The sequence below is a fragment of the Cynocephalus volans genome, chromosome X (genome assembly GCF_027409185.1).
Source record: "Cynocephalus volans isolate mCynVol1 chromosome X, mCynVol1.pri, whole genome shotgun sequence".
Taxonomy (NCBI): Eukaryota; Metazoa; Chordata; class Mammalia; order Dermoptera; family Cynocephalidae; genus Cynocephalus; species Cynocephalus volans.
The window spans coordinates 71,727,152-71,742,902 of NC_084478.1; the positions used below are offsets into that span (position 1 = coordinate 71,727,152).

Below are 15,751 nucleotides of genomic sequence, written 5' to 3' on the forward strand. Positions count from 1 at the left end.
TGAAATTATCACTGTTAAAGACCAAGTATGTTTCCTCTGGAAGGAGAGGGGAGGAATTCTGGTTACAGGAAAACCCAGTTTAGCATAAATATACATAAAAGAATCATTACAGCTGGTTTAAACAATAATTCAAGCCCTTGACAATGTTATCAAGGAATACTTTAAAAAAGTCAGCACCTCTTATCCCTGTACAGGCCAGCCACAAAAAAAAAAAAAAAAAAAAAGTCAGCACTTCTTAATCCCCAAATACAGAAATGAAAAGGACAGTGTAGTGGATTGAATTATGTCCCCCCAAAACTCACTTGAGCTTGAATTGTGTCCTCCAAGTTTTATGTATTAGAAACTTAGCCCCCACTGTGACTGTTAAAAGGTTGGGAAATCCTATTACGGTAATTGAAAGGTGGAGCCTTGAAAAGGTGACTGGATTGTAGAACCATGCAGTAGGTGAATGGATTAAAAGTGGAGGTCAGGGGCATGGTTCCGAGGGCTTTAAAAGAGGAGGAGATTCTCTTTTGCTCTCTTTGCTCTCTCTGCTTCCACCATCTTGCAATGTGAAACCCAAGTCATTGTCGCCACTAATAGATGGGCTTTGGACTTCCCAACCGCAGAAACTGTAAACAATACATTTAGTTTTCTTTATAAATCACCCAGTCTCAGGTATTCTGTTATAGCAACACAAAAAGGACTAATACAGTGTCTCCTGTGTTAAACAAAACTATTTCTCTCTTTTAGATAGATAAGACAATCTCTTCATGTGGATTTCTTCCCATTTTGTTCTATGGCACCTCTCAAATGAACGATCTTGTTCATATCAAAAAGATCTCAAAGTGGTTATGTCATGCTAAAATTTCGCTGGTGAAATTGGGGCAGTTAGAGAGATAAACATATGTGTTGACATTATGGTGAGAAAAAATGAGGGAGTCAGATGCTTGGCCTGGAAGATGCACAGTTTTAGACTAAGAAGGTCCCACGCGAATTGCAAGATGCTGCAAGGGCATGCTTGTGTAACTTCACGTCTCCGTGTTTTGGCCAAAGGCCAATCATCACCAATCATAGGCCAGGGGGAAAAAATCCGTCCTGATTCTGGGCAGACGAAACCAAAAATAAAAACAATTCTCAGGGACTGAGGAAGAAGACCACAGAAGGTTTTGTCATGGTGATCCAAGACAATGTTTGTCCAAAGGCCGCTGGTCTGAGGAGATTTTCTGAACTCCTCAGCCCCCATGGTCAGCTTGAGATAAAGGAATTTATCAGGCCTGTATTCACTGTCTCCCTGTAGACTTATCCTTTTGTTGAAAAATAACACTCAACTACACAATTAACTGTAACCCTCATACTATACAAGCAGAGAGACCAGAGAAGTAGGTGATAGAAGGCTAGAAAACAATTTTACCAAGTTACAATACATATCTATCAGATAACCAAAGTCCTAGTGATCCTTATTCCTAGGAAAACGAACAAAACAAAATAAATCACAACCGAAGGGCTTCATCTCAATGTCTATGTTCAGTTGAATGTAAACTTCCTCTCAGGCACGGACAGGGAGGTGACTGAATTGGCTGGAGACACTAGGTTTCAGATATATGCAGTCAATGGTAATGAGGGCTTCATCTGAACCTCAGTGAAACCCCCATTTATGTTAATGCCTATGCATCAAAGACTGCCAGGAATACAGCTATAGTCAAACAAAGTCGTGTTCACTGGCTTGCTGCAATGGGAGACCACACACCATGGGAACTATGGAGTGTCTGAAAAAAGGGTGGTAGAAATAAGTTATTATTGGATTTGAGCTTATGTTAAGTGGTTTTTATAGTTTTCAATATACAAATCTTGCACTTATTTTGTTAAACTTCTTTCTAAATACTTTATTCTTTTTTATGCTATTGTAAATGGAATTGTTTTCTTATTTTCATTTTTGGATTGTTCATTGCTAGTGTATAGCAACGCACTTGAGTTTTGTATATTGACCCTGTATCCTGAAACTTTGCTGGTCTCACTTATTAGCTCTAATGGTTTTGTTGTGGATTCCTTAAGATTATCCACGTACAAGATCATGTCATCTGCAGAAAGAGAGTTTTACTTCTTCCTTTCCAATACCGATGTCTTTTTTTGTTGCCTAGAACCTTCAGTGCAATGTTGAATAGAAGTGGTGAGAGAGGACATCTTTGTCTTGTTCGTGATCATAGGCGGGGAAGCTTTCAGTCTTTCACCATTAAGTATGATGTCAACTGAGGGGTTTTCATAGATGTCCTTTTTCAGGTTGAGGAATTTCTCTTCTTCTTCTTTTTTTTTTTCCTTGTCGTTTTCGTGACCGGCACTCAGCCAGTGAGTGCACCGGTCATTCCTATATAGGATCCGAACCTGCGGCGGGAGCATCGCTGCGCTCCTAGCGCCGCACTCTACCGAGTGCGCCACGGGCTTGGCCCAGGAATTTCTCTTCTATTCTTGGTTTGTTGATATGTTGATTCTTGATAAAAACACATGAAGGCATGTTGAATTTTTGTCAAATACTTTTTCTGCATCTTTTGAGATTATCATGTGGTTCTCGTCCTTTATTCTATTGATAAGGTCTATTACATTAATTGATTTCAGATGGTGAAGAAATCAAAGACTTTGTCCTCCGTGAAACTTACATTGTAGTTGGGGAGACAGTCTATAAACCAATAGAGATAATAGGAGGGGAAGAGATAGGTGCTGCACTGGAAAATAAAGCAGACTATAGACACAGAGGATTTTAGGTAGAGAGATCAAGGAAGGCCTCCCTGAAGCGGTGATGTCTAAACAGAGATCAGAATGAAATGAGGGAACAAGCCACATGCAAAGCAAACAGCAAGTGCAAAGACCCTGAAGTTGTGAACATTCTTGGTGTGTCTGAAGAACAGGAAGGAGACTAGCATAGCTGCAGCATGGCTGCAGCATAGTGAGTGAGGGGCCAGTGGTAGGAGGTGAGGTCACAGGGGTGAGGGGCTAGATCATGCAGGGCCTGTGGGCTGTGGGTGGGACTTTAGCATTTACTCGGATGAGAGCCAGGGCTAAGTTCTGAGTAGATAAGGGACATTAGTTGAGTGAGAATTTAACAGGGTCCCTCTGCCTGCTGAGTGTAAGACAGCCTGTAGGAGTGAGGGTGGTAGCAAGGGCCCTGGAAGGAGGCCACGGCAAGGGTCCAGATGACTGCTGAAGATGCTGGCAGTGCAGGTGCTAAGAAGGGGGTGGATTCTGGATCTGTTCTGAAGGTGGAGCCAACAGGATTTCCTCAGAGATTAGAGGTGGGGGTAAGAAAAGCCCCCCGCTGACCCTGGAATGGGAGGCCCCGCGGCGGTTTCCGGGGGTGGGGTGGGGGTGGGGGATGCTTCGGCAGCGGAGATCCTTGACTTTTTCCTGGGGGCATCCTTCAAGGATGAGGTTTTGAAGATTATGCTGGTGCAAAAGCAGACCCGTGCTGGCCACCTGACCAGGTTCAAGGCATTTTTCGCCATCTGGGACTACAATGGCCATGTTGTCTGGGTGTTAAGTGCTCCAAGGAGGTAGCCACCGCCCTTCGAGGGGCCATCATCCTGGCCAAGCTCTCTATTGTATCTGTGCGGATAGGTTACTGGGAGAACAAGATTGGCAAGCCCCACACTGTCCTTTGCAAGGTGACAGGCCACTGCGGCTCTGTGCTGGTGTGTGCCTCATCCCTGCCCCCAGAGGCACTGCATCCTCTCAGCCCCTGTGCCCAAGAACTATCTAATACCAGAACATTTTCATCACCTCGAAAAGAAATCTTGTAACCATTAGCAGTCATTCCTCATTCCATTCCCCTCTCCCCACAGCCCCTGGCAACCAGTAATCAACTTTCTATGTCTATGGATTTGCCTATTCTGGACAATTCATATAAACTGAACCATGCAATATGTGACTTTTTGTGTCTGGCTTCTTTCACTTTGCATAATGTTTCTAAGATTCATCTATGTTGTAGCATATATAAGAACTTTATTCCTTTTTATGGCTGAATAATATTCCATTGTATGGATACACCTCATTTTGTTTACCCCTTTATTTATTTATTTATTTATTTATTTATTTAAAAAGATGACCGGTAAGTGGATCTTAACCCTTGACTTGGTGTTATCAATACCACACTCTCCCGAGTGAGCCACGGGTCGGCCCTTACCCATTCATTTATTGATGGACATTCGGGTTGTTTACACTTTTTGGCTATTATGAATAATGCTGCTTTGACCATTTGTGCACGAATTTTTGCATGGACTCTTTTATGTATATTTAAAAACAAATTTTATTGATTTTCTTCAGAATATTCAACTGGGATTTAAATTGAGATTATATTGAAAGTATATATTAATTTGGAGAGTATTGAAATCTTTATAATATGAAATTATCTAATCTAAGAGCATGAAATGTGTCTTCATTTATTCAGATCATCTTTTATACCTTTTAATGAAGTTTTAACCTTTTCTCCATAGAGATCTTATTTATACCATTTATATTGGTTTTCTATCACTGTATAATATTACCACAGCTTAAAACAACATACTTACAACATTGTTTTACAGTTTCTGTGGGTCAGGAGTCAGGGCATGGTTTAGCTGGGTTTTCTGCTTAGGGTCTCACAAGCTGAAATCAAGGTGTCCACTAGGGCTGACATCTCATGTGAGGCTTGACTGGGGAAGGATCTGCTTCCAAGCTCCCTTTGGTTGTTAGTGGAATTTAGTTCCTTGTGGTTATGTGACTAAGGGCTTCAGTTTCTTGCTGGATGTCAGCTGGAGGCCACCCTCAGCTCCTAGAGGCTAGCCTCTAGACCTTGCCACTTAAAGTTCCCCAAACTGGCGACTCGCTTCATTAAAGCCAGCAAGGGAGTGAGAATCTCCTTACAAGATGGTCATTTCAGCCTGGTTTTAATATAATTATGTACATGTAATCACTTACAGCCAGTCATCTTTGGTTATGCACACACTCAAGCATGCGAATACCAGGAGTCGAGGGTCATGGGAAGCACCGTAAGTGTATGTCCATTATACCGTTTCTGGGTGTATAATCTTCAGGTCCATAACAGAATGTGTATGTATAAGGATTTCATTGTCAAGTTGTTTGTAATACTGAAGAGATGGAGGCAGTTAGTCAATGGATTAGATACACCCATGGCAACATAGATGAATCTTTCTTTTCTTAACTTTTAATTTATGTCATGTTACTATATTTTGTTTTAATTCCAAAATGAAAACTTTTATTGCTTTTATCTGATTATAATAGTAATACACACTTGTAACATTTTTCAGATGACAGAGTAAAATGTAAAGGAGAAAGTCTAAACCATTAGTTATCTTCTCACCCGGAAATAACCACTGTTAACATTTCCTTCCTAACGTTTTTTCCCCTATGGATACACATAGATTTAACCAAAATCTCATTTCCTTTGCTGTATCATTTTAAGTGGCTTGAAATCCTTTCTGGAACAATATATGGGTAAAATCTATATGTATGTATGTATGTATGTACCTATGGAAAAACAAGTAGATACAGACAGTAAAATAAGACAGAGACAGGAGGGAGGTTGAAAAGATGAGGGGAGAGAAAGAGAGAGACAAAGACAGACAGATGGGGAGAGGAAGACAGAGAGCTATGGGCATGTAAGGACAGAAAGGGAAATACAGGGAGCCATGGAGAGATGAAGGTACCAGCAAAGAGACAAGGAGAGGATGGAAAGGAGCATTTTATTGAGCTCCTACTGAATGTCATCCTTATTAAACCTTCAACGCCACTCAGGGGGCAATTACTAGTAACCCCTTTATCAGGCGAGTGGCTGAGCCTTAGAGTGCTGAACTGAGCTGTGCATGGTCACATCACCTGGATTGAACCCATCTCCTGTAAAGGGCGCCTGGCCCATAGCAGGCAATCCGTAACTGTTCATCCAACGAACAAAGTCAAATCCGCCTCCTCCCCTAGGAGAGAGAGGTGGGGATCGGACCCCCATTCTACTCCACTGAGTCAATTTTTCCTGCCCGCGTACTAAGGCTACAGCATGGTCTGTTGCCCTGGCAACCGCCCTCCAACTGCCATGGCAACCGCCAGCGCAGGCTCGAGCTCTCTACCTTGCCCCTTGGGCATCTCCATGGCTACTGGCGGGATGGAGGAGCTGCCAGAGCCCCGAGGCTGCGCCTGCGTGGAGTGGGGGGAGGGATGTGGGGGGACGGGGCCGGTCCCGGGGCGTGCGCAGCCGCAAAGCACCGCAGCCTTGCCGCTTCGCCTCGGCGCTGCGCACTTGCCAGCCAGTCAGCCCGTCCGGAGCCCGGCTCGGTGGGGCAGCATGGCGGGGTCGCCGCTGCTCCGCGGGCCGCGGGCCGGGGGCGTCGGCCTTATGGTGCTGCTGCTGTTCGGCCTTCTTCGGCCGCCCACCGCTCTGTGCGCGCGGCCGGTAAAGGTGAGACCTGAGTCCGGCACGGGGTGGGGATGGGGGTGGGGGTGGAGGATGCTGCGGGCGAGGGTTGGTGCCGCGCTGCCTCCCCTTCGCTGGAGCCAGCTCCACGGGATGTGCGGAGAGCTCGGCAAGGTTGACACGAGCTCCAGCCGCCAGTCCGTGCCCAGGCCATGCCGGCGCACCCGAAACCAGGCTCGGCCTCTGCGTGTGCAGGTGGCGTAGTCCAGGAGCCGCGCCCTGCCCACACCTCGGCAGCCGGGCCTCGCCCCGCCCGCCGCCTGTGGCGCTGTCCACGGCACTAGGGATCATTAAGGAAGGGTGTGCGCGCATCGATGTGTGTATTCGTGGTGTGATGACAGCAGTGTGGGGTTGTCGTGTTCTTGTGTGTGTCCTTTGGTTTGGCCGCTTCCGAGCGTCCTACAAAGGTGCCCCTGTGTGTTCGAGTGCGTAGTGTGTGTAATACTGGGGGTGCTCCTGTGTGTGGCTTTTTTTGTAGGACCGGCTGTTTTCTCAGAGGTACCGTGTGTACGCGTGATGGCGTGGCTCATGGGCGTGTGTTTATGTGTGTCTGTGTGATTTCGTTTTGGTTTGGGAGGGAGTGGTCTTTGCATCTCCTTACGCACTTTTCATGTTGGTACTGTTGGACCCAGTGCCTGGGATTTTGTATATGTGTTCACGAGGCTGTTTCTCTCTGCTTCTTTATGGAGCTGTGTCATCATGGGGAGAGGAGCCATGATGTCTCTGCTGCATTGTGCCTTTAAGAGTGGTGCGTGTCCTTGCACCTGGGTGGCTTGACAACTGCTTGAGCAGCTGTGGATGTGAACGGGTGCAGTTCCTTGCGTGTGGATGTGTCAGTGTTGCCTTGTATATGTGACATCTCAGGCCTGTTAGTCTGTGTCAGTGTGTGTGAGGCTGTGATTATGGGTGGTGTGTAATTCCCCCCGAGCTGCGGCGTGGTGGGTGCCAAGCGAGAGCACTTGGAGCAGCATCCTCCTCTACCTCTTCAGGGATGCGGGATTTTAAAAACTATTAAACATTATATATGTAACAATATTTAACATATGTATAACGTAAAGAATAATGATAAAATAACCCCTCTGTGTACCCACCACTCAGCCTAAGAAATAGAGCATGACCAACAGTTAGAAGCCCCTGTGCGCTCCTCCCCATGGTAGCCCCTCTCCTCCGTAATCATTATCCTGTATTTCCTTTTCTTTTTCTTTTTTTGGCTGCTGGCCAGTACAGAGATCGAACCCTGGACCTTGGTGTTGTCAGTGCCATACTCTAGCCAACTGAGCTAACATGCCAACCATTATCCTGTCTTTTCTGTCCGTCTATCCCTTACTTTTGTTTTTAGCTTATCACATATGTGTATATCTCTAAACAGTCTATTGTTTAGTTTGTTCTGCTTTCAGTCATCATAAAAAGAATCATACTGGGCGTCTGGCTCCTGGTAGTCACAAGGAGTCACTAGGAAGTCCTCGTGGTTTCTGGTAGTCTCAGGCAGTCTGCAGAAGAATTCTAGAACTTACCTGTTTTGGGCTGTACTTCGGCGGTGAGATTCATCCACATTGAAGTGTGTGGCTATAATTCAGTTATTTTTATTGCTTTAAAATATTATATCCTACGAATATATCATGAGTATGTGAGTATATCAGGATTTATATATGCATTCTTAGTATGTCGGTGGACATTTGGTTGTTTCCAGGCTTTTCTTTTCTCCGCCCCCCCCCTTTTATTCTGTTATGAACAGTGCTGCTGTAATCTTTCATGAACTTGTGTCCAGTAGTATACGTGCAAAAGCTATTCTAGGGTGCAACACCCCAGGAGTGGGTCGTAGGATATGTGCATCTTTTTATTTTTTATTTATTTTTTATTTTTTATTTTTTGATTTAACATATATCTAAATTCGTTTGTCTTCCCTATTATATTTTATTCATTAGATTTGAAGGAAACTAATAAACATAACACTTTGTCTATTTATATTGGAATATAATCTATGCTTATTGATAGATCATAAAAATATAGCATTGATTTATTTTCTTTTTCTGTTTTTTTTTTTTAATTTCAAGAAATCTATTGTACAGCATGGTGACTATGATTAATAACAATGTGTTATATACTTGTAAATTGCTAACAGAATAGATTTTAAGTGTTTTCACCACAAATAAATGATGAGTACATGAAGTAATGCACCTATTAATTAACTTGATTTAGCCATTCCACAGTGTATACATATTTCAAAACATCATGGTGTACACCATAAATATATAAAATTTTTTTTTAAATTTTATTATGTCGATATACATTGTGGCTGATTATTGTTGCCCATCACCAAAACCTCCCTCCCTCCCCCCTCCCCCCAACAATGTCCTTTCTGTTTGCTTGTCGTATCAACTTCAAGTAATTGTGGTTGTTAAATCTTCTCCCCCCCCGTTTTTTGTGTGTGTGTGTGTGTGTGTGAATTATATATTAATTTTTAGCTCCCACCAATAAGTGAGAACACGTGGTATTTCTCTTTCTGTGCCTGACTTGTTTCACTTAATATAATTCTCTCAAGGTCCATCCATGTTGTTGCAAATGGCAGTATTTCATTCGTTTTCATAGCTGAGTAGTGCATCTTTTTAGACATTGCCAGACTGCTCTTCAAAATTATTTTGCCAATTTAGTGCCCAACAGCAAAGTATGAGAGTTTCCATTTTCTACATTCAACACTTGATATTGGAATTTTTGGTTTTTGTCAGTCTTTTGGACGTATTATGCATAGTATCTCACTGGAATTTTAATTTGCATTTCCCTGATTACTAATGAGGTTAACTATTTTTATATGTTACTAGCCATATTTCCATTTTTGTGAAATATGTGATTGTATATTTTGTCCATTTTTGTCTTTGTTTTTCTCATACTACTTTTTAGAAATTCTTTCTATGTTATGTATCCTAATCTTTTATTGACTATTTGTCAACAAAAGATGTGTTGCAGACATCTTTCCTTTTAAATATATTTCTAGATGTCCTATAGGTTCTTTTTCAAGTCTTCATGGTCATTTTTATGGCCTTTTGTTCCTTGCTCATATATTTGATACCCTCTTTTATTTCTTTAAATTTATTGAAATTGTTTCAAGACTGCCTGAACTGAAAATTTGTCATTGGGTAATTTATTCTACAGATAAACTTGCATGCATGCCAAATGATATGTAAACAAGGTTATTCCTATAGGTTCCTATTGTCCTCAATATTGATAAAGAATCTACAGGTGTCATATCTATCATCGCCACTCCTTTAAAGAAACCCGGCTGAGGGCCGCGGGGCAAATTCTGAGAGTCATTAAAGCATCCCTGGAGGGCCAGCCCGTGGCTCACTTGGGAGAGCGTGGTGCTGACAACACCAAGTCAAGGGTTAAGATCCCCTTACCGGTCATCTTTAAAAAATAAATAAATAAATAAAGCATCCCTGGGCTGGGGTGGGGGTGTGCCTGCAAGGGCTTGGTGGTTTTAAGTGTGTCTAGAGATATTTGGGTTTCCAGTGGCCTTAGGGGTGTTGGTATATTTAGGGGGGGCACGGTGCCTTTGGTGGTACCTGGGGGTGCTGTAGGTCCACGGAGCCTCCCCTCCCCCTCGGGTTGGGGAGTCCCTGGCTGGGTGTTTACGACATTTTTTCCGCGACCTGACCTCATCTTCCCGCAGGAGCCCCGCAGCCTGAGCGCAGCGTCGCCGCCCATGCCTGAGGCTGGCGCTCCCCGCCGCTTCCGGCGGGCGGTGCCCCGAGGAGAGGCGGCGGGCGCGGTGCAGGAGCTGGCGCGGGCGCTGGCGCACCTGCTGGAAGCTGAACGGCAGGAGCGGGCGCGGGCTGAGGCGCAGGAGGCCGAAGATCAGCAGGCGCGCGTCTTGGCGCAGCTGCTGCGTGTCTGGGGCTCCCCCCGCGCCTCCGACTCGGTGCTGGGCCTGGACGACGACCCCGACGCGCCCGCCGCGCAGCTCGCCCGCGCCCTGCTTCGTGCCCGCCTGGACCCTGCAGCCCTCGCAGCCCAGCTTGTCCCCGCGCCGGCCCCCGCCGCTGCGCTCCGACCCCGGCCCCCAGTCTACGACGACGGCCCCACAGGCCCGGATGCTGAGGACTCAGGCGACGAGACGCCCGACGTGGACCCCGAGCTGCTGAGGCAAGAGGCGCGGGGGGGGGAGCCTGCCTCCCGGGAGGACGAGGGAGAGGGACGGGGCGGGGGCTGCTTCATCTTAGTTCTGGGGAGGGCAGGGGTCCTGGGGCCCTAGGAGGGAGTGCGATCTTCCATCCAGGGTGTGGGGGCAAAGATTCCTGTCTGGGGGGACAGTAGGGGACGTGAACTCCCGGTCCTGGGGAGGGGGGCTCCGATGCCTGGTTTCTGGGGGGAGAGGGAGGCAAGGGAGTCATATTTCTGGGATTGGAGGCGGGGACTTCTGTCTCCTGAAAGCAGGGGCTGAGGACGCCTGGGTGGGGAGGGGGCTGAAGATGGTCCGGTGTCCGGATAGGGTTGCGGGGCCAGGGCGGTGACACGTGGATGCAGACTCTCTGCATTCTGCTCGGCGCTGCAGGTACTTGCTGGGGAGAATCCTCTCGGGAAGCGCTGACTCCGAGGCTGTGGCCACCCCGCGCCGCCTCCGCCGCGCCACTGACCAGGATCTGGCCGCTGAGGTGCCCCCTGAGGGCGTGCTGGGGGCGCTGCTCCGCGTGAAACGCCTGGAGACCCCTGCGCCCCAGGCGCCGGCGCGCCGCCTCCTGCCGCCCTGAGCACTGCCCAGATCCCGCGCGACCTGAGATCCAGGAGCGCCTCGCCACCCGGACTGCTCCCCTCCAGCACGTCGAGAGCAGCTTACCCTGGCAGCCGCTGTGGCTGTCCTCCAACCCCAAGATCTCCACCAACCCCCCACTACCCCGCCCCCACAATAAACGCGACCTGAAGCAACTCTGTGCTTGTCTGGGAGTGGCGGTTTCTAGGGGCTGGTGGGCTGAGCGGTGGTGGTCACCCTTAGAAGAGGGTAGAGGGACCCCTGTCTCTCACTTCAGAGACACCACCTGCTCAGTCTATGCCTCTCCTCACTGGGGGAGGCATCCACATGGACAATGGCAGTGCCCACTTGGATCCTGTGCACCCCTTCTAGGCCTCACTTGGGCATGCTCAGCCCAGGAGGCTTTGAGGCCATTTCAGGGACTGCACCAGCATCTTCCAGGGGCTCCATCTTCCTGGGTGCTGTTTGTGAGGCTTGTGAGTAGAGCTCAGTAGAGTCGGCTCGGATGTCCAGGGGCACACATGAGGGGGGGGGCGGTGAGGGACCTGGCAGGGGTCTCTCCAGAGTCACATTCTGAAACAGAACTGAGGCGTCTGAGATATAAGAGCCTGGGCATCCAGATGATTAAGTGTATCCGTCAAGGTAGGAGGAGAGGATGTATTTTTATGCTTGCTAGCTTGTTTTGTAATGTTTAAATATTAGTTATAGTATAGAGGCCTATCTGTACTCTTGCCCCAGGTCCTGAAGATACTGGGAGTTGCTGTGGTGGTAGCTGGCTTGTAACCCTGGCCTTTGCACTGACTATTCTCTCTGGCCCCAGATATCTGCCAGCCAGTTTTTTCCCAAATGTCACCTACTCAATAAGGCTTTCCTCGACCACCTGTCATTCTCTTTCATCACCTGCCTTTAATACCTAGCCTTTATTACTATCTAGCCTTATGTCATATCTACCAGGGCAGGAGTTTTTAAGTGTTTTGTTTGCCTCTACATCCCTTGAACCCAAAGCATGGCCTGGCGCACAGTGGGCTCCCCCCAATTCGTTGAATGAAAAAATTCTCGGGCCGAGCCCGTGGCGCACTCGGTAGAGTGCTGCGCTGGGAGCGCGGCGACGCTCCCGCCGCGGGTTCGGATCCTATATAGGAATGACCGACTCACTGGCTGAGTGCCGGTCACGAAAAAATGACAAAAAAAAAAAAAAAAAAAAAATTCTCATAATTCAAGTAATCTACCCAGTCTCAGTCCCACCCACATAACACTTGACAGAGAGGCAGCTTTGAAACCTGACAACATCAATTTATTTAATTTGTGCAAGATCTCTCAATGTGACATTAATAACCAACACCAGACACCCCCATGTTACCAAAATGCCCCTCACCAAATGAAAACAAGAGAGGCGTTCAGCTATCCCCAGTACACCAACAGTGTCCCACACAGCCAGTTGCTCCTAGTGTCTCATGTCAAGGGAACCATCACCCTGGCCTGGGGGAGGGTACACTTTTCTTGACTAAGACCTTCATGCCACAGAGCAGCCACAGTGGCACATAGCCTTATGGTGCCGGCCCTTAACCCCACGTGGCTTGGCCTTGGCCTCCTTTGCCATGGCCTCCCGGACCTTCTGGATTTCATGGATGAGCAGAGAAAAGGCCTCCTCCACACCTTGCCGGGTCTTGGCTGAGGTCTCCACGAAGGGGGCCCCCCAGCTCTGTGCGAGGGCTTCAGCAGCGGCATGAGCATCTCCAGCAGTGGTCACAAGGTCACACTTGTTACCCACAAGGACGAGGGGCTGGGTGAAATGAGGGCCCCAGGTGGCCCGCATCTGCTCCAGGTGGACCAGAGATGAGGGGTCATCAAGAGCAAAAACACCCAGCACACCATCACCAATAGCCAAGCACTGGTCACGCAGGGCTCTGTGAGTGGCCTGCCCTGCTGTGTCCAGCACATTCAGAACGCAGCCCCCACGGCCGAGGGCCATCTCCTTCCAGTAGGAATCCTGGATGGTGGGGTCGTGGTCCTCCACGAAACGCTGGAAGTTCAGCTGGATGGTCAATGCGCTCTTGCCTACTCCACTAGCACCGACCATCACCGCCTTGTACTCAGGCAGCTGCTTGCCAGCACCCCCAGAGCGTGCTCGAGCCCCAGGGCTCTTCTCCTGAGAGTTAAGGCTCCCCGAGCTCAGGCCCAGGTTGGGGACGCTAGGCTTTGTTGGCAGTGCCATGTCCCAGCAGGTAGCTCAGGGAAGAGATGTGGACAGCAGGCCCTGCAAGTAGGGAGAGAAGAAAAACAAGGAGAGGTTAAGGGAGGCCATCTGGGGGCAAAGGGACAGCTGCGAGTCATTGGATCAACATTTATCCAGTGCCTAGCGTGTGCTGATCACCTCCTAATATGCTATACACATTATTTATGTTGTTTTCTCCCTTTCTCTCTCTATTCCTTCTATGACATAAACTCTGTGAAGGCAGGACTTTTCAAACAGCTTTACTGATATAATTTACATCCCATAAAGTCCACCCAGTTAAAGTATACAATTCAACGGATTTTAGTATATTCACGGAATTGTGCAGCCATCACCATAATTGAATTTTAGAACATTTTCATCCCCCCCCCCCCCCGAAAGAGTCCCGGCGCCCATTAGCAGTCCCTCCCCATTGTGACGGGAGGGCAGGATTTTGTATGTTTTGGTCGCCATTGAACCCCAGCCCGCCACAGCGCCTGTTAGACAGTATGTACTCAGAATATTCCCACCCCGAGGGGGTTTATATTCTATTTCCTTCGGTTATTTTTTCTTTTTGAAAATTTTTTATTGGGGGGGGGGGTTATGTTCTAAAAGGTGGAGGCAGGTAATACAGTAAACCACACAAATATTCGTAAGTAAATCATGTAGTGGGTTAGCCATTATCATTAGAGTTTAGTATTTATTAGTTATTCAACATATTTGTTGAGACAAAGGTGGACAAAAGCTAGGCAACAAACCTTCCTCCCCCCCACCCCCGCTCCCGCCCCCGGTCCTCGGGCGACAGACAACAAACAAGATAAATAAGTAAAATATACTTCAGTAGTAGGTGATAAGCATGCAGGTGCTGAGTTGATGTTAGGCTTTTAAAATTATAATTTAACCTTCACTCATTAATGCAAGAATCTTCATGCATGCCAGCCATTGTAATACAATGAACAGTGAACAAAACAGACTCAAATCCCTGCCCTGGAGAGGATTAGATTCAGGCAATGAGAAAGAGACAATAAACAAGGTAAGTAAGGAAGTTGCAAGTTAGCAGAGGATGGGCACACAGCAGGTGCTCAATGAGTGTTAGCTATTAATAGTAAATCGCCATTAACTCCTTGAATACATCCCCAGGTCCTCTGGCTCAGGGAGTGCCCTCCCTAAATGCACTACAATGGTTGTTTACAACTGCCTCGCAGGAAACCCGGGAGCAGTGGCGGTTTGGGGCCAGATGGTGGGTTTGAGGGGTCCATGGAATGTTCTGTTGAGTTTGGGATCTGGAGATCTGGGTGGGGGTGGGGCAGGGACCCAGATGGGAATCCAGCTGTGGCATCCTCATCCAAGAGGGATCCTTGAAAGTGGATGTGCTCGCCCAGAAAGAGAGCAGGGTGAGGACAGAAAGAGGGAGAAGAGCTAGCTGTGAGGACACACTGGGAGGCCGAGGACAGCAGCGAGGAGGCGGCTGCAGCGACGAGGCGGCTGCAGCGAGGAGGCGGCTGCAGCGAAGAGGCTGCTGCAGCGAGGAGGCGGCGCGGTGCAGTGCAGAGGAGAGGTCGGGTTCTGGTGGATTCTGGCGGTGCAACTGCGCGCCTTCCCTAGACATTGAAAGGCAGGGGAGGGGTCGAGGATGAGTCCCACGTTTGGGGCCTGAGCAGCTGGGAATCTGGGGTCACATTCTCCGAGGTAGGCAGTGTGCGAAGGGCTCTTCCCTCTTGGCCAAGGTGACCAGGACTGTGATAGTGACAGTAAGAGCAGCAGCTTTGGTCTCCTGAAGGCTTAGGACGTGCCCGGGACCCAGGGTGTCGTCCCCCGGCCTGCTTCACCCACGAGCAGCAGCGAGGCTCAAAGAAGTGGGCGGCGGGACTGGCCCGAAGTCACCTAACCTGTCTCCTTAAGTCCCGCAGAGCCACTCGCGGTGGCGAGTGCTACTGGTGTGACTCCGAGGCCTCGAGACCCTGTGGCCGCCCCCTTTGAGCTGCTGACCCGGGCGGCAGAGCCGAGGTGCTGGGAGCGTGAGGCGGGAGCGCGGGGCGGCTCGCCCCAAGCGCAAGGCCTCGCAGTCCCTCTCGGGGCTGCCTGCACGACCTCGCCGGGGCGCAGTGACCCCGCCACTGTGACCCCGCGCCCTCCCTTCCGCGCACGCCGAGGCCCGGAGCGCCCGGCCGACTCTCGGCGAGCACTCCCGAGCGCTGGGGAGGCCGCCTGCTCTCCGCGCTCCCCAGAAGGGGAAGCGGGCAGCGCGGGCCCTGCGGCACGGCGCGGACGGACCCCCAGGCCGGGCTGGGGCCTCACCTGCGTCCCGGGAGAGGCGGGTGCGCTGTCGCGGCGGCGGCTCTGACAGGACTGACAGGGGGCA

General features: G+C 48.8%; 2 protein-coding genes across 2 annotated transcripts; one reads left to right on the forward strand and one right to left on the reverse strand.

The window, feature by feature from the left end:
* Nucleotides 1–6,304: 6,304 nt before the first annotated feature.
* On the forward strand, nt 6,305–11,307 carry PCSK1N (proprotein convertase subtilisin/kexin type 1 inhibitor). Its single transcript, XM_063082970.1, has 3 exons — nt 6,305–6,418; nt 10,101–10,573; nt 10,983–11,307. Exons 1-3 carry the CDS (start codon nt 6,305–6,307, stop codon nt 11,176–11,178), a joined length of 783 nt encoding a protein of 260 aa, XP_062939040.1. The 3' UTR covers nt 11,179–11,307.
* A 1,383-nt stretch (nt 11,308–12,690) lies between these two features.
* ERAS (ES cell expressed Ras) lies at nt 12,691–13,392 on the reverse strand. The gene has a single exon (XM_063083037.1). The coding sequence runs from the start codon at nt 13,390–13,392 to the stop codon at nt 12,691–12,693; it is 702 nt and encodes a 233-aa protein (XP_062939107.1).
* Nucleotides 13,393–15,751: the final 2,359 nt, after the last annotated feature.

Coding starts and splice junctions, on each gene's coding strand:
- PCSK1N (XM_063082970.1), top strand. CDS start 6,305: ATGGCGGGGTCGCCGCTGCTCCGCGGGCCGCGGGCCGGGGGCGTCGGC. Junction 6,419..10,100: donor TGTGCGCGCGGCCGGTAAAG/GTGAGACCTGAG, acceptor ATCTTCCCGCAG/GAGCCCCGCAGCCTGAGCGC. Junction 10,574..10,982: donor GTGGACCCCGAGCTGCTGAG/GCAAGAGGCGCG, acceptor TCGGCGCTGCAG/GTACTTGCTGGGGAGAATCC.
- ERAS (XM_063083037.1), bottom strand. CDS start 13,392: ATGGCACTGCCAACAAAGCCTAGCGTCCCCAACCTGGGCCTGAGCTCG.